We start from the raw sequence: 27,225 nt of genomic DNA, 5'->3' as shown, positions 1-27,225 counted from the left end.
GTGTAAAGGATGAGGAGAGACACTTCATGTTGCAGAAAGACTGATCATGGGCACATCATAGAAATAGACCAAGAGGTCTGGAGATAGCAAAGAAAGAATGAACCTAAAAATGGTGGCTTGTTCCTATTCTTGCCTCTTGGTTTTCTTTCTTGTAAAAGAAAAAGAATCATTCTGTCTTCCAATTTGTTTTCCTAAATGCCATTAGCCTGTACTAGTAAGAAGATATGCATCAGTAAACACAGCTTGCCAGAATTTCCCAGTTGTAGTGGTCATGTTGAAGAGCTCTTCATATATTTTTTAAAAAGTCCCCTTTTTCTATGATCATTTCCTCAGGGGGCTCACTGGACCTTTCCGTCGTGTTTCTTAGTCATAAAGAGCATGACTCTGAACTTCCATAACTTTCAGTATCCATGTCTTCATGCTTCATGTTAATGTGGAAACCCCACTGCTCTAAACTGGAATTAAATTGGTATTAATTTGGCTTATAACAAAATTTACCGATTCAATTTACCAATTTAATACTTAATAAGTATAAGTAATAATAGTTAATAAGTATAATAATAAGTATAAGTAGTAATAAGTAATGTTTAATACTTAATAAGTATAAGTAATACTTAATACTTACATTGGTATTAATTGGCTTGTAGTTTTCACCTGTGGAAACAGTTTGAGCATATGTGTATTTTTTGAGCTACACGTTTCATGAGAACTTTCGTAGTTCTCTCATGTTTAAATTTTCCTCTCTTTTTCCTCTTAAGTTTATTTTGACCACTTGGAGCAGGTGATAGCCAGGTGGAAGAAAATGTATATTTCTTTTCTCTGGTAGAAGCTAGGAAGAACTCCTCTTACACTGGTTTCCTTGGCTTTATAGTGTGAGGTTCTGTTTGTTGGTTGTGGAAGCTGGTGATACTCTGATGCATGCAGTACAATACACGGAGTTTAGGGTTGGGAATTGGCAGGTGCTGTGTTGTTGAGGAAGTCCCTTCCCTCTGGCACTCAGCCCCTGTGGACAAGGAAATATAAGCGCATTGGTAGGAAGGACACACACAGCCAGGAGGACTCTGCTCTGAGTGATGATGGCACCTGTAAGCACAATCCCCTTCCAGCCTAGCAGTCCTCTACCACATCTGGGTACAGTGAGACTCACTCCAGTACTGTTCTTGTTTCTTTCCAGGAGCGGCCTATTGCCAGTTCATGGACATGCTCTTCCCTGGCTGCATTAGTTTGAAGAAAGTAAAATTTCAAGCAAAGCTGGAACATGAGTATATTCACAATTTTAAACTTCTGCAAGCATCATTTAAGCGAATGAACGTTGATAAGGTAGGAGACTTGTACCTCCATAAAATGTGTTGTTGTTTCTTAAAATTGTTTTTGTGCGTAGATGCAAAAGTCCGGGAGCATACCGATGGGATATAGCTTGATATCTCAACCGTAGGCGGGGGTCTGTACCTAGCATAAAGCATCACCCTAAGTTCTTGTATTTTTATGAGGTTTTCATTTCAGATTTTCTAAACTCGTAGCCAGGAAACTAAAAACTAACAGGGCTCACAAATGTTAAAGTGTTATTAGTTATATTTAGCATTGCAGATGAGAAACTTTTATGTTCGCCAGATGCCACTGTGGTTCTTTGTATTTTGTTCCTTCAGAGAAACATCGTGTCATGGCAGAAACAGCATGGGTTTGAATCCCGGCTTCATGACTTGAGCAAGTTATTTAAATTCTGAGTCTCAGTTTACCCATCTGTACAATGGGACTAAAAACCCCTTATTCGTGGTTATGAAGTTGACATGAGAGACAGTGTCCAGTATAGTGTGTGCGCTCAGATTCTCAATGTCCATAATTTTCCCTTTTTTTTCCCATGAATGATTATGCTTTTGTCCTGGAGTGGTACAAATGGCCTGGAGTACTTTTTCTCTCAATAAGGGATTATTGCTGAAACTCAGTCTCTTTCTGCATGTTTACTGCTATTTAAATACATACTCAAACTATGTTCCTTATTTAGGATGTATCTCTGAGCATGAATGAGCTTGGAAAGAAATGAATTTTGAATAAGGGGAAAGAGATAAACCAGCAGGGGAGAAATGGAAAACTGTTCTTTGCATAAACAGGGGTAATGAATAGGCTATGGAAATGAAAACTAAAATACCAGGTTATAAAAGATAGGGATTAAAGGGAAGTTTGATGAAGTATGTATTTTGTAAGCTAAGGCAATTAATATCTTCTTAATGACATTCTTATCAATACAGTAAGAAAATCCTGACTTCACATTTTCTTGGAATTTTTATTTCAAAACATACATTCTCTTTAACATTGTAGCCCTTTGGATTATTTCTAACTTTATGTCCTTTGTCATGGTTAATTTCCAATTAGCTCTTTCCATACGTATTTAAAACTAGGGATGTATAGGTTCTCCTTACTTTTATAATACCTCTTGTGTCTTTTTTATTCATTTCTCTATACATGCTTCTAGATTAGAAAGAAAAGAAACACCTTTTCATATGTTTATTGATGGAACTTGTTATACATCAAATTAGTGGGTTCCATATCGCTCTAGAAGTATGTACACACAGAATGGATAAGCAGTTGTTAAGAATGTTGAAGAAAAAAATTATTGCAGTGGAAGGAGACTGGCCATGATGGCCTTTGTTAGCCTCTCTAGCTTTAGTATGCAGTGATTTGATCCAAAAGTCCTGTGAGAGACAGCATTAAGTACCCTCATTCATGTGTGTCAAGCCTGATGGCATGATGGAAAGTTCTGTGCTTTTGCTTGCCACCTCGGATTTTAAACTTTTGCCTCTGAAGCTTACATGTTGATAGGGAATGCAAAATTAGGTCAACAGAAGTAAATACCTTCTTTTCACAGCTAATATACCACCAGTGTCTACAACTATTTTTAAATTTTCTTGTCTGGCAATAGACAAAATATAGTATTTGTTAGTTAAAAGCGTTTTATGCTCTAAAAAGTTGATTTCTAACAATCAATATCAGCATAAACAAAAATTTTAAACTCAGAAGACATAAAAGTGATTAAATAATACAATTAAAAGTCAGTTAAGGCTGAGAGCAGTGGCTCACACCTGTAATCCCAACACTCTGGGAGGCCAAGGTGGCAGGATCACTTGAGGCCAGGAGTTCCAGACCAGCCTGGTCAACATTGCGAGACCCCCATCTCTACGAATTTTTTTTTAATTGCCAGGTGCAGTGGCACATACCTGTAGACTCAGCTACTCAGGAGGCTGAGGCAGGAGGATCTCTTGAACCTACGAGTTAGAGGCTGCAGTGAGGTATGATTGCACCACTGCACTCTAGCCTGGGCAGCAGAGTGAGACTCTGTCTCTGAAATAAAAAAATAAAAATTTTAAAGCAATTGAGTGCATACGTGGCAGGAATTCCTCCTTGTAAGCAGACTTCACTGAAGTTTGGGGGAAGTGAGAGAAGAGCAACATATCACCACCAAAGTCTAATTACCGGAAGAATCTTCATGAAAAATATGGTCTCTTCCAAAAGATTGCTTCTCTTTCTTTTGCTCTGTACTTGGTTTAGTTTCTATTTTAGCTGCATAAAAAACATTTTTGCAAAATTTATTGCTAATTATTTAGTTTAATGCATGCTTCAGTTGCTTTTCTCTTCCAAGTTTTCGTTGATATGTAAGGTCTTTCTACGTTTTCTAATGCGGTCCTATTGATACATTTTAAGATATCAATGATATATAGCTCCCATAGTGGCAAAGTCTGATTCAAAGTTTAATTTCTATAGCTTCCATTCATATTATCACACAGCAAAGCTGTGAGCTGTGTGCTTGTCTGAATCACATGCTCACACACTCACACACACAATCTCACACTCTAGCTTTGTAACTGTCTCGTGATTCACATTCAGCTAGTATTCCCACCCGAAGATGTAAAAGGTAAGAATTCAGTGATAATATAATTCACTTAGCTAGATACCTTTCCATTTTCTTTAAAAAAAAATAGCGAATTACACCAGTCAGAATAGCTATTACTAAAAAGTCAAAAAACAGATGCTGGTGAGGTTGTAGAGAAAAGGAAATGCTTATACACCATTGGTAGGAGTGTAAATTAGTTCATTGTGGAAAGCAATGTGGCGATTCCTCAAAGAGCTAAAAACAACTACCATTTGACCCAGCAATCCCATTATTGGGTATATACCCAAAGGAATAGAAATTGTTCTACCATAAAGACGTATGCATGTGAGTGTTCACTGCAGCACTATTCACAATAACAAAGATGCGGAATCAACCTAAATGCCCATCACTGACAGATTGGATAAATAAAATGTGACACATATACACCATGGAATACTATGAAGACATAAAAAGTATCTGTTTTTATTGATTTAAATCTTATTCATCTGCACTCTCTAGTAACTATAATCTTTATATGAGTTTATCTCAACACAACTGGGCTACATATTACAAAGAAATTTAAAAAGTTTTATTGGCCAGGCACAGTGGCTCACGCCTGTAATCCCAGCACTTTGGGAGGCCGAGGCGGGTGGATCACCTGAGGTCAGGAGTTCAAGTCTAGCCTGGCCAACATGTGACACCCTGTCTCTACTAATAAACAAAAATTAATCCCAGCTACTCGGGAGGCTGAAGCAGGAGAATTGCTTGAACCCAGGAGGTGGAGATTGCAGTGAGCCGAGATCGCACCATTGCAGTCCATCCTAGGCGACAAGAGTGAAACTCCATCTCAAAAATAAATAAAATAAAATAAAAAGATAAAAAGCTTATCAGTCTTGAAATAGCACAACATCCCACGCTTCTGTTTTTCCGGAGAGATGCTTTGATGATAAATGTATTATGAGTGGGACCAGCCCCTCTTGACAACTGAGAATATTCCTTTTGTCTGGCTTGTTCAGAAGAACTAAATATTCCAAGAAAACCGACAGTGATGTTTTGGTTTAGTTCTTTTTTTTTAGTTTTTAATTTTTGTGTGTACATAGTAGGTATATAGATTTATGGGGTACCTGAGGCATTTTGCATGCAATGTGAAAGAAGCACGTCATGGAGAATCAGTTATCCATTCCCTCAAGCATTTATCCTTTGAGTTACAAACAATCCACGTACACTCTTTAAGTTATTTTAAAATGTACAATTAAGTTGTTATTGCCTATAGTCACCCTGCTGTGCTATCAAATAGGTTTTATTCATTCTTTCTAACTTTTTTGTACCCAATCACCATCCCCAACTCCCCCTTTCCAGCCACTGGTAACCATCCTACTCTTCATGCCTATGAATTCACTTGTTTTGATTTTTAGATCCCACAAATTAGCGAAAACATGTGATGTTTGTATTTCAGTGCCTGGCTTATTTCATTTAGCATAATGATCTCCAGTTCCATCCATGTTGTTGCAAATTACTGAGTCTCATTCTTTTTATGGCTGAATAGTACGCCATTGTGTATATGTACCACAGTTTCTTTATCCATTCATCTGTTGATGGACACTTAGGTTGCTTCCAAATCTTAGCTATTATAAACAGTGCTGCCATAAACTTACAAGCACACGTATCTTTTTGAGATACCGTTTTCCTTTCTTTTGGGTATATACCCGAACATGAGATTTGTAACTCACATAGTGATTTTTTATTGCAGGTAATTCCAGTGGAGAAGCTAGTGAAAGGACGTTTCCAGGACAACTTGGATTTTATTCAATGGTTTAAGAAATTCTATGATGCTAACTACGATGGGAAGGAGTATGATCCTGTAGAGGCACGACAAGGGCAAGATGCAATTCCTCCGCCTGACCCTGGCGAACAGATCTTCAACCTGCCAAAAAAATCTCACCATGCAAACTCCCCCACAGCAGGTATTGTCACCGTGAGAATGCAGGAGTTGCTTTTATCTTAGAGAATGGCTCAGACCCTTCTGTGCTTTACCATATGTTTCTGATTGATTCTTCCCAGCCGTCAATATTTTAATGCCTTTGGATGGTTTCTACTGTTTTCTGTTTCACCACGTTTATCTTCCTGTGACCCATTTGTCATTAGTCTAACCATCTTCATTTAAACTATTAAAAAGGCAGAGCTATTTGCATTATATCACTGAAAGTGGTAGTGAAAATTATACTCCCAGGATAGATTTCTTTTTCCTTTTAGTTTTTCGAGAAATTTCAAGTAGCCTGTTTAGATTTTGACTGAAGTATTTTTACTGCTTAATTGCTGACAGTACAGACCAGAATATGAACTGAACTATGTTGTTAAATACGGATCATCATCTCTAACCCTTCATGAACTGCACATCCTATCTGTAGGCAGTGGCAATTTTTATGCAGTAACATTCAGCAATACCCTATTTATCCAGCTTTGTCCAAAAGTGAAGTCGTTGAGGAAAAATATCTGGAACACTAAAACTTTAAAAACTTCTGTGGACAAAAAAAAAAAACTTTCTAAAATATATTATAAACATCCTTGCCATAAACAGCAGGCTTTACCAAGCAGAATGTGTTCTTATAAAATTGGGTCATTATTATAAACACGAGTTGGGTACTGCACAATTAAACATTAAATCATCCAAAATCATGTTTCCATCTCAGTTGTGGAACCCAGTGTTCCAACTTGTTAAATCAGTAACCTTAATTTTGTAAATAAAACAGATTTCTTATTTATGCCCAAACTGCAATCAGAATGGAGTACAAATGGTTAACAGGACCACATAGGTGATAATAGCTTTGAAATCACAGTTTTGCTCACTGTTAAGCAGCATTTTTATCATCTTATTTCTGGATTTATGGCTGTATTCCAGCTGGACTGAAACCACTGGAAAACTGACATTACTTTTTGAAATGTTTTTAATATTTAAAAATAAATATTTTTAAAATATTTTTAAGGATAACAGATGAATACTTATACTCACTAGTATGAATTAGATGAATTCTTCATCTGCATTAAAATAGTACTCATGTAGATGAAGAGGAATGAACAACTCTGGAAGAGTTGTTAGGAGGCAAAATAGACTGGATGTTGGTAATGGCTGAATACTGGGATAAAAGAGAAGGAGATGTTAAACATGGCGTCTTACACAACTGGAAGGATTTGGGATTTTGTTCAAGCAGTGCTGAAAGAGAACCAGATTTGGGAAGAAATCTTGAGTTTGTTTTGAACATACTAAGTTTGAGATTCATTTGTGACATCTAAGAGAAGATCAACATAGGCAATTTTGTGTTGGGGGTGGTGCACATGTGTGTCTGGAGCTCAAAGGAGTTATAAGCTAAAGAGAAACATTTGTGATTCTTCCATATATTGATGTAATGGATGCTGGAAGCGAATACTGAGTGATAAAGGGTAGAGTGCCTTGAGAAACTTGGGCATTTACTGATTGAGTAGAAGAGGAAGGGCTTGCATAGGAAGCAGGGAAGGTGCCAGAAAGAATGAAGGAAACTAGGAAGTGATGTGTCAGGGAAGCAGAAGGTAGGGAACATAATGGTCAACAATGTCAACATCTGTTGAGAAGTCAAGTTAAATGAGGCCTGAAAGAGTTCATTAGATTTCTCAATTTGAATGATTTCTCCATTCAGTAGAATGGTAGAGCCAGGAATGGCTTGAAGACAAAGTTGGAGGAAGGAAATTGAGACAGTGGAACAATCCGACTTTGGAGCCATAATGGGTGAGCCTATATAGAATAAAGAAAACTAAGCACAGATCTTTGGAAATATATACATTTAAGGGGGAGCAGGAAGAAGAGGAAGCTGCAAAAAAGATGAACATCAGGAAGAAAACCAGGAGAGCTCAGCATCAGAGAACAAAAACAGTAGGAAATTTGTAGACAGAGGGGTCAACAACAGTGCCAAATATTAATTGTGGCGATATCAAATAGGATGAAGCCTGAAAAATAGGCCAAAGTCTGACTCCTAGGAGGTGATTAATAGTCCCTCAGAGAATTGGTCCATTAAAATACTGAGGGCATAGGCCTAGATTGCAGCAATTTAACAAGGGCTTGTGGAATTGGAGACAGTAAGAGTATATTCAACCTTTAACAAATGTGTCAGGAAAAAAAATGGGGGAAAATAAACACATTTGGTTTGTGTAAGGAAAAGAGTGATAGCAGCTTCAGGAAATAAGATTGGAAGGAAAATGGTATTCTTTTTCAACTGTTCTTGTTTGCTTTTAGGATAAGGCAATATAAGCAGGTTTGTAAGATGGGAGACATGTCTGTGGAGAAGGAATCATTGAAAATAGGAAAAAGAGGGGAAACTGGAGTATGACACTAAAGCCGAAGGGAAAAGATGAGATGTCAAGGGCATAGATAGAGGGTTAGAAAAGAAAAGAGAGGATATTTATTTTCTTGGAACCAAAGTGATAGGTGAGGCTGTAAAAATTAAGCCACAAAGATTTTGGGAAGCAAACCTTGATGGCAGTTCAGATTGGCCTTCAAGTTTTGTCGGCAGTTTTCATCCGTCTAGGAGCTGGAGTGGAGGAAAGGGGGATGCTGTGCCCTCTCCAGAGTCTGGGATTCAGGAGGTATGTGGGGTGGGAGGAAATAAAGGGAAGAAAATCAAGGGTGTCTGATATTTCTCATCTTAATGTCATTCTCTACAGTTGTGAGTGATGAATAGCTTGGACTCAAAACTCAACTGCCATTTTTTGAAGTTTTCTGTGGTAAGATTGGACAGACCTCAGAATATTTTCTTCCACAATCATAACCTGTCCTTAATTTTTTACCCATTGGCACCAATACTCCTCCACACCCAGACAGCCTGTTACTGTGCTGCCTTGGCCTCGTTTTCTAGGAATTCCCTCATCTGTCTTTCACAAAAGCCACAGAGAAACGTGTGCCATTTTGATAGAATGTCCATGAACCTGAAAGAGAAATATATATTTTCTAGAGCTTAACCTCTTGAGTGATAATGCTCAGGAAACCCATTAAAGTCAACAGATAATAAATTTTATTTTTAATGTTCTCAAAGGCAGTAATTTCCTGAGACCATGTTCCTGATACCTTGACCATGTTTACATTATTGGCATTAATCAGGGAGAAATGATATTTTCAGCAGTCAAACAGCCATTCCCTTTTTAATAAAATATGCTCTGGTTTTTGGGCATCGTAGGGTAGTAAGACTATACTGGGGATATATCACATATAGAGTGTTGTTATTAAAAGCCATGATAGGAGAAAGGCTCCTGTAAATGCATTAAGACCTCATTTTTTCTAGAAGTCATATATCCAGTTATTGGGAATACAGCCGAGATAATGTAAGCCAAAATGTCTTCTAAGAGTCAGAATAAGTGTTGTAAAATCTGTGCTGTAAAATGTATGCACTTCAATCTTCATTCATGAGAGTTTCTGAGGTACTTACTCAGGGTGTGTTTGCTCTTTCTTAATTTAGACATAATTGTAATAAAGACGGGGATGTGGTTTCTTAGCACATAGCTCATTAGGGCAAGGAATATACAGGTATCAATAGAAAGTACAAACCTCAGTTAAAAAAAAAAAAAACGTAGCAAAACCTTACTAAAGAGCCTAGTAGTATCCTGGGATCTGTATGACAAGATCAAATGGTTCCATTGCCTCTCAGTAGTCTTTAGTATATGTATGACACCAGCAGGCAGTGATCAATACTCTCATAGGTCCCTTACACTTCTTAGAATTGTCATAATTCTCTGTAATATTGACCCTGTTTTATTTCCCTCATGAACTCTATTTTTACATTATCCAAACTGGCGCCCCCGCTTCTGGGAGTCACTCAAAGCCATTCTCTTTATACACAGTCTGCTTTTGTTCATCTGAAATTTAGAGCAAATGAACGGTGATGGTCAGCAGTCTGGAAAATTCACGTATCTGTATCACATTTACCTCACAGTGTTACCAGGTCACTAATATATAGCAGTAATTTTGTTCCCACCTCTAAGCCTTGGTCATTTCTTCATTACCTGCATTAGTGTACATAAGCAGTGGCTGGTATAATTGAAAACAGGTGATGGTCCTTAATTTTTTTTTTATTTTGAGTTTGGAATACTTGATTTATTTTTTTAGTGGATGTATCTCTCCCCCCAAATTTCCTTAGGCCAATATTAAAATTAGCTTGCGTGTCCTAACTATTATACAGTAAGAGCAGTAAGTGGCAGCTCCCAAACATTTTGTATGACAGAGGGACCAGATTAGAGTGGAAAAAGTGATCCTGGAGTAGATTGTCACCATTATGATAATTAAGAAAGGACTTAGTCTACATTAGCAAGAAAAAAAAAATGTGCTTTTACATCGTACAGACTACTTATATAAGCATGCAGCAGAGATTGCTATGTATAAAATAGATATATCCTAAATACTTAGTGCATCCTGTTTTTGTAGGAACATGCTAGATTTTTCAACCATTTTGATACAGAGAAAAGCTTTTCTTTATGATTCAGAGAAGCCTTAGAATAGTTTGGCTGTGGCTTCTCTGTGCGTCGTTGGGGACTTTACTGTAACAAGCTTACTGCATAAGCAGAGGCTGTCACCTAAGGGTAAATGGCTGCTTGGTAAGTTTTATTGTCTACATTCTGAGGAGTTGCATCTTGAATTGGTTTTAATATACCAACCAGGGACATGTATTAAAATACACATTTTCATAATGATAGATATGTAAGTACATGCATCCTTGTGACTCATGATGTTTGTAAATGTATTGCTATGAGCCATATCTGCAACTCAAGATAACTGTTGGTGCGGATTGGTTTTTATGTGTGAACACTTACTAAACATAAAAGGAAATTCAAAGTTATGTAGTTACTATAGCAACGACAGCTTAGACACATTGCAGATTCACATACATTCATGTATTGAAATCAAACGCCCATATATAAATATAGTGTGATAGATTTAGAGTTGCTATGGAAATTGAGTTTGAGCTTTCTGCTTTCCTTAGGGACTTCAGTGTTTCAGCCTTAAAATCAGATTAATAGGAATGCTAGAAAAGTTTCAAAAGGAAGCAACCTAAGTAGAATAGAATAAAGTATCTGAACAATCATAATTAAATCCCTAAATGTAGATTTGAATAAATCCTAAAGTGTTTTTCAAGAACATTGTTGACTATTTGAATATTCTCACAATTACCCTTAATGTTGGGTTTTCTAAGGCTGTTTGTATGACTGTAAAATGTAATCATGTTTATTCATTTATTTATTTAGCAATGTATGAGCATTTGTTGAGCACCTGTCATCTAAGTACTCATCACCTCTCACCTTCTTTTGGGAAATAAGAATTGCTTTACTTTGTTGGGGTTTTTGTTTGTTTGTTTTGCTTTTTAAGAGAGGCAGTAAAAATAGCAGTAAGAGGTGGTTTTTATCCTTGTCCTGATCTTGGCTTTATGGCTCAGAATATAGTCTTTTTTGGTCAGTGGACCACATGCACTTGAAAAGAATGTGTATTCTGCAGTAGTTGGTTTGATTGTGTTTTAGAAATATTAATTAGATCAAGGTGTTTGATAGTATTATTCAGATCTCCTATGTGTGTTTTTTCCTTACCTAATACCACTGTCAGAGTAAACAGATCTGTGTTTTATGGATTTTTTTGTTGTCCTGTTCTAACATTTGCTGCAGTCTGTTGAATTTTCATGCATTGATCATGGAATTGTCCATTTTTCCCTTTAATTCTCTCCATTTTTGTTTCTTGTATTTTAGTACTCTATTACTAGATGTATGCATATTTGTGAGTGTTAAGTCATCCTGTTGAATTGACCTTTTTTGTCTTTTATTCTTCTAAAAAAATGGGATACATGTGCAGAATGTACAGGTTTGTTATATAGGTATATGTGTGCCATGATGGTTTGCTGCACCTATTGACCAGTCCTCTAAGTCACCTTCCCTCACCCACAACGCCCAAACAGGCTCCAGTGTGTGATATTCCCCTCCCTCTGTCCATGTGTTCTCATTGTTCAGCTCCCACTTATGAGTGAGAACATGCAGTGGTTGGTTTTCTGTTCCTGTGTTAGTTTGCTGAGGAAGATGGCTTCCAGCTTCATCCACATCCCTGCAAAGGACATGATCTCATTCCTTTTTATGGCTGCGTAGTGTACCATGGTATATATGTACCACCTTTTCTTTATCTAGTCTGTCATTGATGGACATTTGGGTTGGTTCCATGTCTTTGCTATTGTAAATAGTGCTGCAATAAACACACGTATGCATGTGTTTTTATAGTAGAATGATTTATATTCCTTTGGGTATATACTCAGTATTGGGATTGCTGAGTCCAGTGGTGTTTCTGGTTCTAGATCCTTCAGGAATCACCATACTGTCCTCCACAATGGTTGAACTAATTTTCATTCCCACAAACAGTGTAAAAACATTCCTATTTCTCCACAGCCTCGCCAGCATCTATTGTTTCCTGATTTTTTTGATAATCACCATTCTGACTGGGGTGAGATGGCATCTCATTGTGGTTTTGATTTGCATTTCTCTAATGATCAGTGATGTTGAGCTTTTTTTTTTCATATGTTTGTTGGCTGCGTAAATGTGTTATTTTGAGAAGTGTCTGTTCATATTCTTTGCCCACTTTTTGATGGTTTTTTTTTTCTTGTAAATATGTTTAAGTTCCTTGTAAATTCTGAATATTAGACCTTTGTCAGATGGATAGATTGCAAAAATGTTCTCCCATTCTGTAGGTTGCCTGTTCACTCGGATGATAGTTTCTTTTGCTCTGAAGAAGCTCTTTAGTTTAATTAGATCCCATTTGTCAATTTTGGCTTTTGTTGCAATTGCTTTTGGCATTTTTGTCATGTAGTCTTTGCCCGTGCCTGTGTCCTGAATGGTATTGCCTAGGTTTGCTTTTAGGGTTTTTATGGTTTTGGGTTTTACATTTAAGTCTTTAATCCATCCTGAGTTAATTTTTGTATAAGGTGTAAGGAAGGGGTTCAGTTTCAGTTTTCTACATACGGCTAGCCAGTTTTCGCAGTACCATTTACTGAATAGGAGATCCTTTCCCCATTGCCTGTTTTTGTCAGGTTTGTCAAAGATCAGATGGTTGTAGATGTGTGGTGTTATTTCTGAGGTCTGCTCCATTGGTCTATATGTCTGTTTTGTTACCAGTACCATGTTGTTTTGGTTACTGTAGCCTTGTAGTATAGTTTGAAGTCAGGTAGTGTGATGCCTCTTTTTGCTTAGAACTGTCTTGGCTATACAAGGTCTCTTTGATTCCATATGAAATTTAAAATATTTTTTTCCTAATTCTGTGAAGAATGGCAGTGGTAGTTTGATGGAAATAGCTTTGAATCTATAAATTACTTTGAGCAGTATGGCCTTTTTATTGTGTGAAGTGTTCCTGTTTATCTTTGATAATATTCTGTGTCTTGAAATCTATTTTACCTGACATTAATCTAGCTACTCTAGCTTTTTTATGCTTACTATTGCATGGCATCATCTTTCTCCATGATAATTTAAATTTCTACCTGTCTTTGTCTTTATATTTAAAGTGCGACAGCGTGTAATCAGGTCTGCTTTTTTATTCATTCTGATAATCTCTACTGTTTAATTGGAGTGTCCAGTCCATTTACATTTCATATAATCCTGTAATTATTGATTTGGTTGGATTTAGATCTACCACATTATTTGTTTTCTGTTTGTCCCCTCTGTTTCTTGTTTTGTGTTTCTCCCTTCCTGTCATCTTCTGGATTTTTAAAATATTTTTTAGGATTCTATTTTAATTTACTTACCACCTTTCAGACTACACCTCTTTGCACTTATTTTTTAGGTGTTGCTCTAAGGATTACATATATATTCTTGTTTTTTCACACTATCCTTAAAATTAATCCTGTATACCTTTATGTAAAATGTGGAAACCTTGCAACCACCCCTCCCCATTGTTCTTTGTTATAGTTGTCATATGTATTACATTTATATACATTATGAACCTCACAAGATAATGTTACAACTTTTGCTTTAAACCTACACTGTCTAATACACGTTGGCTTTTGAACACTTGAAATGTGCTTGTTCATCATTAAAATGTGCTGTGTGTATAAAATGCATGCTGAATTTAGAAGACTCAGTGTGAGAAACAGAAAGTAAAACATCTAATAATTTTTGTATTGATTACATGTAGAAATTATATTTCATAGATGTTGTATATATTTTGCATATGTTAAAATCAGTGGAGTTTTTTTACCTTTTGGATGTGGCTACTAGAAAATTTATGTGGTTCACATATTTCTATTAGACAGTTATGCTTTAAGCAGTCATATCTATTGTAAAGAAATTAGGCCGGGCGCGGTGGCTCACGCCTGTAATCCCAGCACTTTGGGAGGCCGAGACGGGCGGATCACGAGGTCAGGAGATCGAGACCATCCTGGCTAACACGGTGAAACCCCGTCTCTACTAAAAAATACAAAAAAAAAAACAACTAGCCGGGCGAGGTGGCGGCGCCTGTAGTCCCAGCTACTCGGGAGGCTGAGGCAGGCGGGAACCCGGGGGGCGGAGCTTGCAGTGAGCTGAGATTGAGCCACTGCACTCCAGCCTGGGCAACAAAGCGAGACTCCATCTCAAAAAAAAAAAAAAATTACAGGAAAAGTTGTTTGTTTCATATTTTTACTATTTTCAATGTTCTTCATTTCTGAACGCCTAAGTTCCCTACCCGCTTCGTTTCTCTTTAGCCTGAAGGCCTTTTGTTGGGATTTCTTATATTGCAGGTCCAGTGGCAAAAATTATTTTAGATTTTTCTTTTTCTGTAAATGTCTTTTTTTTAACCTTCATTCTTAAAGAATATTTTCACTTGATAAAGGATTCAAGCTGGGCTTTGTTTTTCCTTTTATTTTTTGCCTGTAAGCACTTTAAAGATGTTATTCCACTGCATGTGGCCTCCAAAGATAAGAAGTGCATACTCATTCTACCCTGTATGCAATACATAGTTTTTCTCTAAGTGCAGTCAAAATTTTCTCCTTATCTTTGGTTTTCAGTAGTGTGACTATGATGTGCCTAATTATGGTTCTCTTTGAATTTATCTTGTTTTGGAGTTCATTATGCTTCCTGAATCTGTGAGTTTATGTCTTTGGGAAGATTCCAAGCATTATTTTTTCAAATTTTTTTTCAGCTCCATTCTTTCTCCTATCCTTCTGGGACTTCATTTATCCATATGTTAGAGCTTTTGAAATTATACCACAAGTCCCTGAGGCACAGTTGATTTTCTTCCCAGTACTTATTTTCTCTCTTCTTTAGATTAGATGGTTTATGTTGATGTAAATTCAAGTTTCCCCTCTCTTTCCTCTGTCATCTTCATTCTACTGTTGTAGAAGTCTTCATTTTTAAATTTCAGCTATTGTATTTTTCTGTTTACTCTTTTTTCTTTCTCTGCTGAGTTTGCCTATCTTTTCATTCATTAGGAGCCTATTTCCTTTACTTGACTAAGCAGGCTTATGGTAGCTGCTTTGCAAGTTTTTGTCTGCTAATTCCATTATTCTGGCCATCTCACAATTGACATCTGTTGATTTTATTTTTCTTTGAGAATATATCACATTTTCCTGGCCCTTTATATGTCAAATAATTTTGGGTTATGTCTTAGTTATTGTGAATTTTAATGCTCTGAAGACTGGATTTTGTTATATTGCTGCAAAGAAGGTTGATGTTTGTGAGTTAACAGGCACTTAACTCAATTAGAGTCCAAGGGAAAAATACTCAGAAAGTTAACTCCCATTCAAGGGGATCTAACCTTAGCCTCAAGCCTGTGCCTTTATGTAAGACTTCCTTTTCCTTGTTACTGCAAAGATGCACTAAATCTTCATTTACCTTTTTCAGAAACTCCTTAATTTAACCACAGATGTTGCTCTTTCCCTAAAACCATTATTTACTCTAAGAAATTAACTCTAGGACAGTCTATGATGCCATTTGACTTCCCAGAGCCCTGTAGGGTGGGTACAGTTACCCTTCTTGTCCCTTGATGGTCTCGCCGTCAAGATGAGTCATGCCTGTTTATTCTTACAGTTTGCCAGTAGATGCCTGCTTGATACTGCTATTTTACAGTCCCCAGTCACTTACCCACATACTCTCCTACCCAAGTCCCTTACATATGTCTTTAAGGATCAAATATTAATTTTAGAAATCATGTAATAATACAAGGAAGAGATGCATTTTTCTTACTAGCCCCATAATTAGCAAGACTTCTCTTCAAATAGACGTTAGTACTTCTCATTATTATGTAGAACACTGTTTCTTTCTTTTCTTTTCTTTTCTTCTTTTCTTTTTCTTTTTTCCTTTTTTTTTTTTTTTTTTTTTTTTAAATTGAGTCTCACTTTTGTTGCCCAGACTGGAATGCAATAATGCAACCTCCGCCTCCCGCATTCAATCAAGCGATTCTCCTATCTCAGCCTCCTGAGTAGCTGGGATTATAGGCATGCACCACCACGCTCGGCTAATTTTGTATTTTTAGTAAAGACAGGATTTCTCCATGTTGGTCAGGCTGGTTTCAAACTCTCAACCTCAGGTGATCCACCCGCCTCGGCCTCCCAAAGTGCTGGGATTACAGGTGTGAGCCACCACGCCCGGTGGAACACTGTTTCTTTTACCCAACCCCTACCCCATATTAGCATTGCATCCTTTTGACCTGTTCATATTAAGAAACTATTCCATTGCTAAGCTGCATACCATTTAATGGCTACTCCCTTAGCTACATTAAGATGGAAAAAATAGAAATATTCTAATGGCTCAACTAATTAAATTCTTATAGAAGATCCCCTACTCCCTGGAAGAAGAGAAGTAACAGTGGTTTTGTTCTTCTGGTTGCATATGTAAGATGTATAAAAGACACTGCTAGACATTGAGATACTTTTCTCCTCAAAGAAGAACTGAAACTGCATTTCCCTACATTTTAGTCTGTTCAGGCTGCTGTAACAAAATGTCATAAACTAGATAGCCTTGTATAAACAACAGAAATGTATTTCTCACAGTTCTGGGGACTGGGAAGTCCAAGACCAGGGCACCAGCAGATTCAGGCTCTGGTGAGAGCCCTGTCGACCTACATGGTGCCTTCTGTTTCCTCAGATGGTGAAAGAGGCAAAGCCCCTTAGGCCTGTTTTATAAGGGCATCGCTCTCATAGAGATCATGACCCATTAGACCTCCCAAAGACCCCACCTTCTTAGTACTACTGTGTTGGGGATTAGGTTTCAATGTATAGATCTGAGGGGGACACAGACATTCAGACCATAGCACCTACCTCTTATGATGATAAAAACCACAGCATAAAATATGAGCAGTGCCCTGCCTTGCCAGTACACTGAATATTTCCGAGTTTAAAATATTGAGCAGAGAGAAGAGCAGAAAATAATGAAGAATTTTGGAGTTTCAAATGGGAATCTGCTGGCAGTGTCTGTAGCAATGCCCAAGGGCTTCTTCCTAGGAAAAGCCGTACATTTTTCATTGCCATCCTAATTTCTTTGCTTACTGCGATAGAATTTTTGACAGATGATTTACTAATTCAATTTGCAATTTTTAATTATTTTGGCTTTCTGGGTCAAAGTATGTACATTTAAAAAAAACTAGAGTGTTTTAAAGCTTAGAGATCAAAACCTACAGAATGTTGTGGTACTATTACTATGCAACTCAAATCTGAATCTTAATATGAATAGAATTTTTCATGAAAGTTAAGGAAAATGAAAACATTTAAAATGTAGGAGAAGGCCAGGCACAGTGGCTCATGCCTGCAGTCACAGCTTTTTGGGAGGCCAAGGGGGGAGGATTACTTGAGCTCAGGAGTTTGAGACCAGCCTGGGCAACATGGCAAAACCCCGTCTCTACAAAAATTACAAAAATTAGCCAGGCATGGTGGCACACACCTATAGTCCCAGCTACTCAGGAGGCTAAGGTGGGAGGATCACTTGAGCCTGGGGCTCAAGGCTGCAGTGAGCCATGTTCATGCCACTACACTCCAACCTGGGCAACAAAGTGGAACCCTGTCTCAAAAAAATAAAATATAGAAGGAGTCATCAGTAATATTAGCAAATATTTATTGAGCACATATTAAGTGTCAGCTATTATCCTAAGAACTTAATATGTATTCAGCAATTCTAAAAGACAGATCATATTATTACCCTCCACTTTAAAGTTGAGGAAAATGAGGCACGGAGAGGTTTAGTAACTTGCCAGGGTCACACACTAGAAGGAGAGGACTTAAGATTTAAGGACTGACACTGTGATTCCAGAACCCATGCGCTTTCATCATTATATTATGTTGTGCCTCTCATATGGCATGGATGTGGTCTTGTTTTCTCCTCTTACCTCCTCCCCATACTATACTGAACCACAGTAAATTTCACAACCAAATTCAAATTACATGGTATATGGAGGATATAAAAAGCTCTGCAATGTTACTTAGGCTTGAGACGACAGAACACATGCTGTTCTATTGAGATGACATTTATTTTTTTATCGTGATTTTTCAAAAGTTCAAAAACATTTCCTTTCATCCTTCCAGCAAGTTCTAGGGTGAGAGAGAGTTACTGTACTGTAGAGTTACTGTCTATATTTATAGATGCAGGAAATGTTAAAACCATTTGTTCCAGGCCTCTTATTAGCTCAAAAGCAGAAGTGTATATAAAGCCAAGAATATTGAGCCCTAGATTAGTAGAATTACTAATCTCTGATTTCTTAATCCTTCAAGTCAATTAGCTCTCCATGTGAATGGTCTGGGTGATTTGAAAGTGAAGGATAGACACCATTGGCATGTATTTGGGCACGTAGAGTCTGTTCCTTCGCACAGGGCTCTGCAGAGGAGGGCGAGGGTCTCCATTGTTGTCCTCCCTGCACTGGCAGACCATCCTAGCCCTTTTCAAAACAGCACTGGGTCATTAATCTTATATAGCTGTTCCTGATATGTGTTGAAATATTAATTCTATAACTAAACCCCATGTCCTCATCTGATGGATCATTCCTTTACTCTCCATAGGTATAATATCAGATTTTACTTCCAGCCTAACTGGAAACCTCGCCAGACCACACAAGACGGTGATTTAGCATTCATTCCTAGTTTCTACAAGCAGAATGTCATAGATTGTCTGTGAACCTTTTTTTTTTTTTTTTTTTTTTGAGACGGAGTCTCACTCTGTCGCCCAGGCTGGAGTGCAGTGGCCGGATCTCAGCTCACTGCAAGCTCCGCCTCCCGGGTTTACGCCATTCTTCTGCCTCAGCCTCCCAACTGGGACTACAGGCACCCGCCACCTCGCCCGGCTAGTTTTTGTATTTTTTAGTGGAGTCGGGGTTTCACCGTGTTAGCCAGGATGGTCTCGATCTCCTGACCTCGTGATCCGCTCATCTCGGCCTCCCAAAGTGCTGGGATTACAGGCTTGAGCCACCGGGCCCAGCCCCCTATTTTTCTTTTTTATTGATACCTTTTTTTGTTATTTAGTATATTGGGCAGGAATCAAAAACAGCTTTGACTTGTAGAATTTTCTAGAATCCCTTTGCATTGGGTGAACTACACTATAACTCAACTCTGTCTTGTTCAATCATTGTTCCCCCATTGCCTGGCCCGTAGAAGGTCCTCATGTAATTATTGAGTTGATGAGTTTAAGCCGAATCTTTGCAGCGTTCATCTGGATCAAGGAAGAGGTCCTCAGTCAACACATGGCTGTTTTTGAAGTGCTCTCGAGTCATAGCCATTACCTGAGAAGCCTCTTACACTGTAACTTAGAAAGTGTACTAGTACACTATGCAGTAGCTCAGAAAATGTTTCCTTTTGAAATTTTATTTCAATAGTTTTTGGGGTACAGGTGGTTTTTGGTTATATGGATAAGTCCTTGTATGAAGATTTGAGTGCACCCATCACCTGAGCAGTATACACTGTACCCAATATGTAGTCTTTTCTCCCACACTCCCCGCCAACCTTCCCTATCCCCGAGTCCCTAAAGTCTATCGTATCACTCTTATGCCTTTGCATCCTCATAGCTTAGCTCCCACTTAGAAGTGAGAACATGCACTATTTGATTTTTCATTCCTGAGTTATTTCACTTAGAATAATGGCCTCCAGCTCCATCCAACTTGCTGCAAAAGATATTATTTCATTCCTTTTTATGGCTGAGTAGCATTCTATGATGTATGTTACCACATTCTCTTTATCCACTCGTTGGTTGATGGGCACTTAGGTTGGTTCCGTATCTTTGCTATTGTGAATTGTGCTGCTGTAAACATGTGTGTGCATGTGTCTTTTTCATATAATTACTTCTAGAAAATGTTTCTTAACAGTTCCTACTTCTTGGATTCCTTGCCCTTTTTGTGAAAGCTTTACCTGAATTCTCATTCTTTTTTACTAATTGATCTAGTTTGTCAACAGATGTTTGATGATGCACTGTAAGAGATTCTGGAGATACACAGTGATTCTAACAAGACCCCTGTTTTCAAGGAGATTATATCCTAGTGGGAAAAGTTGACAATAAATAGCAATAATAATAAAGGGAGGTGAGTTCCCTCAGCATGTGTAGGAAGAACACCTGGGCTAGTCTTAAACATCTTCTATAAAGGTTTCTGAAATAAGTGAAGTTCAAGCAAAACTTAATGAATAAGTAGATGTTAGCCAAATGGAGGTGTGTTGAAGAGCATTCCAGGCAGAAAGACAAGGATGCTGAAGTCGAAAGAATGTGCTCCATTCAGTAAAGTGCGTGTTGTTCGGTGTGGATATTGAGATATGAGACTGCAGAGGGAAGCAGGGCTCTTCTTATTGCTAAAAAAATAAAATCACAAACTTAGCAGCTTAAAATAACACTTATGCATTATTTTATAGATTCTAAAGTCCAGGCATATCTTAGCTGGGTTCTCTGTTTTAGGATCTCACCAGACTATAATCCAGGTATCCACTGGGGTGGTGGTCTCATCAAAGGCTTAACTGGGGAAAGATTTGTTTCCAGGCCCCCACAAGTTGTTGACTGTTTTCTTGAGGCTGCAGGACCAAGGCTTCAGTTTCTTGCTGAAAGCACCCTCAGTTCCTAGAGGCCACTTGCACCTCTTTACCTTATGGACTTTTCCAACAAAGATGCTTACTTCATGGCAACTGCTTCTTCAGGGTAATAGGGGAGGTCTCTGTGGCGTGTTTGCCAGCAAGATGGTCATGTAGTAACATAATGGTGAGAGTAACTCCCATTACCTTTGCCATGTTCTGTGGGTTAGAGTCAGGTCACGGGTCTTACATACACTCAAGGGGAGGCTGTTATACAAAAACATGAACACCAGGAGGTGGAGATTATTAGGGTAAGGAGATTACTGTAGGATTTGTTTGTCACACCGAGATTACACTTTATAGTAGGGTGTCATGGAAAAGTTTAAGCAGAAGCGTGCTATGTATTATAGAAAACACATTAGAGAGGGCACAGTTAGAATCTCGTAAACCAGCTAAGAGGCTTTGCTGCAAACCACATGGGAGAAGACAGTGGCCTTAATGAAGGCAGTAGCCATGTGGGTGATGGAGACCCTAAGATGATACAGTCAGCAAAATTGGATGATTAATGGGATATGGGAAGTAAAGAAGAGGAGGAAATCAGGGATAAATGTTACACACATTTCTGACTTAGTAGTCGGTTGGTAGAAGCAGAGATACCTGGACCAGGAGCCTGGTGAGCATGGGGCTCACCTCGGAATTCTCCCTTCCCTGAGCTCCAGCCTGCCCTGTGGCCTCAGATCATGTCTCTCTTAGCAGGAGAGTCTGGATAAGATGGTGTTAATGGAGCACAGCAGGCTGGCCACCATCAGATAAACAACCACAAGCACTGGTCTTGCTAGTTGTCAGTCAGTAGGGGCTCTGGCTGGAGTCTAAAGGACATATTATAAACTTAGTACTTACGTTCCCCCAAAATGACCATCCTAGCGTATAAGCTTTTTGGTAAATGAGTACTGCATACCAGGAGTGCAGTAGCACCCTCGATGTCATTGTTGTGGTAATGCCTATGTGTCATCTGCCCAGTGGGCTGGCTCAGTGTGCTGGGCTCCATCACCATCTTCCCCTGTTACTGCAGTGAACAGGCTGCATTATTTTATATATATCTAATATATATATTAGATATATTATTATATAATATATCTAAATTATTGTTGGGATGGGGTGAGTGAGCCTTACCATTTCTATTGCTCTGAGAATGATCGAAGAATAATATTTTAAATGAAGATAGTGATTGGATTTGATACCTAATGTGTTTCAAAGGACACTTAATTTTTTTACCAAGATGTGAGGTGTGAAAAGTCAGTAGTTTATCAAAGGAAATAGATAGCATGTTGAAATAAGTATTTAAAAGATAGAATTTTTAATACTTGAGCCATTGTAAGATGCAGAACACTTTCCTGCATTTTTCCCCCTATGAAAAATTCTCTGAAACCAGAGTGACTCAAGCAGAGCCTGGAAAATACTGGAGAATCACATGATGGCTAAAAATAAGCACATCATCTCTAGCAGGGACAGTAAGCAGGGCAGAAGTAACTCGGTATGTGAAGGCTCACACTCACTGGACATGCTCAGGAAAGTCCTTGGCAGGGGCAGGCTTTGAGACCACCGGTCAGCGAAGAGAGGTCCTCAGGAGCTGGTCATTCTGTGCCACAGTACCCGTGCCCTTGGCAGGCCCCCGACCTGCAGTGCGCCTCACTCGTACGCTCTCCCAGGGGCAGAGCCATTTATTTTACACCGTAATGACCCCTAAACAGTGGATTGGGAGGGAAACAGGCTGACTCATAGCTCTTGTGACTGCCCATTTTCTCTTAAGCCCTCCCCTTGGAATCAATAGCACATGCCTTTGATCACAGAATGTCTTTTTGTTGCTGTTAACATTGCAAAACGTGTATTTTGTGAAATTGCTGGACATTTGGTGACTGTTCTGTAGGATATAGAATAGGGTTTCCTAAACTATACCATTGCAGGTACTTTACCAAAAGCACAACAAATCTTGTCTGAGGCACTCGCTGCTCATACCCAGGGAAATTACTGCAGTAGCCCCCTAGCTGGCCTTTCTGCATCTCCCCTCAGCCTCCCTGGTCTGTTCTCAACACGGCAGGCAGAGTGAGCCATTTGAAAGCAAAGCTAGATCATGTCACTCTGTTCAGGATCCTGCACTGGCTTCCCTTTTCCCCTGCGAGGACCTTTTTGACCTGCCCTTCTAGTACATCTCTGACCTTCTATCTACCTGCAGTATCCCATTCTCACCCTGCCCCACCCACCTGACCTGGCTCCTGAGTGGGGAAGGCAGGGCCTTTGCACCCCCATTCAGCATTTCCTCTGCCTGGCCTGCTCTGCTCCTGGCTGTCCAGACGGCCACCTTCCTCTCCTGCCTCAGGTCTTGGCTCAGGTCTCACACTCACTGTGAGAGACCTTGAAGAAGGAAGGGTTACTCCTGCAGCTAGCATGTTCCCTGCAGGGATCCTGGAAGTTGTGACTATGGAGTTTGCTACAAGAGCTGTTGGCTTCTGTGAAGAATGAGACTTTTGAGCCACAGTGACCCCACACAGGAGGTTCTCGCCTCCTGTGTCTGTGCCAGACTGCTGCAGGACTCCCAGCAAGAGGGGCACCTGGCACTGCCCTGCTAGTGCTTGCTGTTCTGACCTCTGTTCTTCTGGGTGGCCTTGGTGTGAGTGTGGCCTGTGAAAGTACCATGGGTCTGAGTTGAAAAACTGAAACTGGAGGAAGAACTGTAGTGGATGCTTAGGCCTTCCATGAAATTCCTATTTAAAATTGCTACTCGCCCACCCCCAACCCAGCTCTCTCTACCCAACCCTGCTCTGATTTTCTCTTGTTCATAGCACTTATTTTCTAGTTTATTCTATCAATTACTAATTTCTCTTATTATTTATTGTCTAGTTCCCCTGTTAGAATGTTAATTTCACAAGGACAGGCATCTTTTGTGTTTCTTTCATTGTTTGATCTCAACTGCCTGTTAGCTTTCTCAGGTGCGTAATAGGGTTATGGCTCAATAACAGTTTGCACGAATGAACAAATTAGGATAATTTAGAAGAAGCACAGATGAAGATAGATAGGGAGTGCATGGAATGGAAGGAACCTATGCCTTGGAGCCCATCGGTGGGTTATGGGTTAATCACATTTTTTGGTTCTAAAAGCAGATTTGTTGAAGCTGAGCATATTTACATGATGCAGTTGTGCATCTTTATGCAATAGTTGTTCACTGTGTAAAAACTGGGTTAATCAATTTTTGTAAAAATGTTCTTTAAATAAACAGCCTTATTTTCTTAGTATTTCAGCTGTTTTATTTTAGTAGTATCTAGAAATGGGAAACAAGTGTACTTTTGCATCATTAGTTGAATCAGGTCTCATTTGCTGAGTAATAATAGTAATGTAAGCTACCATTTATTGAGCACATACTATGTGCCAGACCCCTGTGTAATCATTTTCCATGTATTAAGTCATGTACCCCTCCCAACTCTGGGAAGTTGGCACTGCTCTTCGTTTCTTAAATGTAAAGCAAGCAAGGTGGCCACAAAGCTACACCAGTCAGGAAGTAGTGGAGCTGGGACACCTAGGAAGGCTCTCTGGCTGCTGAGCCCCCACTCTTGACCACTGCACTCACTCCCTCCCTAGAGGCAGGTGAAGGATGTCCAATTCCTTACCAGGTCTTCATTCCCACGAGATTGGTGTGGCTCGTGCCTGCTGTGTGGAGCTGCCCCTAGCTGCTCAAGGAGGACTGCCCACTCTTAAGAGCCTCCACTGAAAAGGAAGAGCTGCAAACCTCACCACTGGCTGCATTGGTCAGAACAGAAGTCATAAGGGCTGTAAACTGCCAATTTCAGAATTAAAAAACCAGCCTCCTAATGATCTCATGAATCAGGGCATCCCAGAACCCTGTTAAAGTTTCATTTGGTCTGAACTCTGTCCACTGAGGTGTTTTTTTGCCCTAAACTCAGCAAATTACAGAATCTAGAAAGTGAAAGTATGGAGGCAGTTTTGAAGGAAAGACCAGGTCAATGTAATTTGAATTTGCAGTAATCAGAATACTGTAGGGACTGGCAATCCTTTTGCAGTATGAGGGTTCTGGTGTCAGTTCAGTTTCCGAGGAAGTCCTCTTCCTGTGGAATTCACTCTCCTCATCAGTCTAGCCCATACCCTTTCTCCAGCAATGACATCACTTTTTTGTTTAACCAAGCTCATTATCTGTTAAAAAATATAATCTCTTTGTCAAAGTGCAGGGGATAATAAAGTAATATCAGATCCATCCACAATGAATCAGTACAGATGCAGTGTATCTTCTGCCATAGTTATTCAGCTCTGGGTTTTCTTCATTTGAGTGAGAAGGGCTGGGGGGTGGTTTGGGAGGCAAAAGGACTCTCAAAGTAGAGAAAAATTGGGAATGACCATAACCAGAAGAGTAGTGGCCGCCTGCATGTGTGTGTGCACACGCTCATGTTTTTAATGTCTCTGTGGTTCTTGTCAACAGTATTAATGTCATATTTTTAGCTCCTCTGTTTATGATTTTGGCAAAAGGAATAATATGGCAGATTATGTGAAAAGAATTTCAAATTCCAGCAGAGTCTTGGCCATGAAGGATAAAGCCAAGTACAGTGCTTTGATTTGCTTCATCCTTCTGAATCCACTGGGCCTCATATGCCCAACATGTTGCAGCATTTTCCATAAACATTAAGCAAGCTACTAGTTATTGACATTAGACACGGCAACGCCCAGGCTTCACTAAGGCAGTAAATCCGACCACTCTGAATTGTTTTACAACTATGGTTAAAATGTCTTAGAATCATATTTATACCCCCAAATCCTAAAGGCATTAATTAAGACACAACTGCTCAAAGACTAGCATTGTAAATCATGTCCAGTGAGCAAATTCAGAGAATTACAGGGACTTGGACAGAATTGATGCTTATTTTCCTCTGCTTCTAAGATTCCTTTTTATTTTGAAAGGTAAAATTAGGGAGGTAGAAAAGCTTGAGGGCAAAATGGTTACTTGCAAACAGGGCCACCGCTCATTATGTTCTCAGGACATCATCAAATGCAGCTTGAAAAAAAATTGAAATATTTGAATCAGCTGCAAGAAAAAAAAAAATCTATATCTGTATTACGGCCAAAGTAGGTGCACTCTCTGTAAAAGCTATTATGTAAATGTTTTCCACATAAGCATCCTTGAGCCAAGAGGCCTGGGAAAGGTACAGAAGTCAAATCACTGATGGAGTGGGGCATTCTGGGAAGCAAGAAGATAGCTTTTGAGGACTTCAGTATCTAAAACCAGGATTGGATGCTGTCCGAGACATGTTGCGGGCGGTTTACGAGACTGGAATGCAGATGGTAGCTCACATAAAAGTCTTGTATCAGTGTTAAGTTTATGACATTGATAACTGTGCAGTTTTGTGAGAACATTCTTGTTATATTGCCCAGGTAAGGGGGAAGGAGTATCTGGCAGCCCCAGAAACTTTAGTGTGGTTGTTAGAAGACAGCGAGACCTAGACAGCGAATAAACAAAAACAAGTTCTTAACTCTGAAGAGTTATGCTATATGTTAGGATATTGTCTATTATTTATTCTGAAAAGGAAAACATGAAATCATTGAATATAATGAGGACAAAAGGTTTCATTTTTATTTTTATACATTTAGTATTTCTTAATCATGTGACAGCTGCGAGGGGTAAATTACTTCCATTTCAGACTGCAGCCTGTGATGATTTAATGAGCCCACTTTACATTTATTTGAAAATGAGCTTTTAGTTTAACTAATTATGGGGTTTTTGTTGTTGTTGTTGTTGTTGTTTACCCAAACCTCGGAAGATAACTAAACTCTTTCCCATGCCTTTCCTGTTCTTTAATTTCTTCACATTTATTCATTTGAAGGTAAACATGTAGTTAAGTAGGCCTGATCTCACATATCCTCATGCATCATTTATTTTCCTCTGTTATCAGTTTTTCTCCAAACAGTAGAATTTCAAGATCCCTCTCATTTTGAATATCAAATACTAATTACCTAAGTGATTGATTATTAAATGTTTAGAATTTTTTCCATTTCTTCCTTCACTCAGCCTGCACTGTGTCCCCGTTAGCAAGGCTTAAGGGTGGGGCAGAAGCGGTTCTTCCTTCCCACGTGTGTGTAGGTGGTGGAGCAGCAGAGGTTGCCAAGCCTGATTTTCATCGCCTGCACCTCTCTCATCTCAAAGGGATCCAGGAGGTGCACATGCTGTGTGCCAGTGGGAGAGCCCTGGGGCCCTAGGCCACCACCTGACCTTTGCCTGATTTGTGAACACAGATGCCATTTTAGGGCCGAGACTCTGCTGAACCACAGCTTGGCGAGTCCAAGCCACACAGGCAGGTTGAAGTTGGGCTCTGTTAACAG

General features: G+C 39.1%; 1 protein-coding gene across 4 annotated transcripts in view; it reads left to right on the top strand.

Annotated features, from left to right (window-relative positions):
- The window catches only part of MAPRE2 (microtubule associated protein RP/EB family member 2), a 163,926-nt gene that overhangs the window by 116,154 nt on the left and 20,547 nt on the right, over positions 1 to 27,225 (top strand). For all 4 annotated transcript variants that reach the window (XM_007974267.3, XM_007974270.3, XM_007974269.3 and 1 more), the window contains 2 exons: positions 1,175 to 1,320; positions 5,616 to 5,829. In XM_007974267.3, coding sequence (XP_007972458.2) covers positions 1,175 to 1,320; positions 5,616 to 5,829 — 360 coding nt within the window. The remainder of the gene's footprint in view (positions 1 to 1,174; positions 1,321 to 5,615; positions 5,830 to 27,225) is intronic.

Source organism: Chlorocebus sabaeus, chromosome 18 (genome assembly GCF_047675955.1).
Source record: "Chlorocebus sabaeus isolate Y175 chromosome 18, mChlSab1.0.hap1, whole genome shotgun sequence".
NCBI classification, from domain to species: Eukaryota; Metazoa; Chordata; class Mammalia; order Primates; family Cercopithecidae; genus Chlorocebus; species Chlorocebus sabaeus.
Note: the sequence above shows the minus strand (reverse complement) of the source record. Positions and strands in the feature narration are given on the sequence as shown.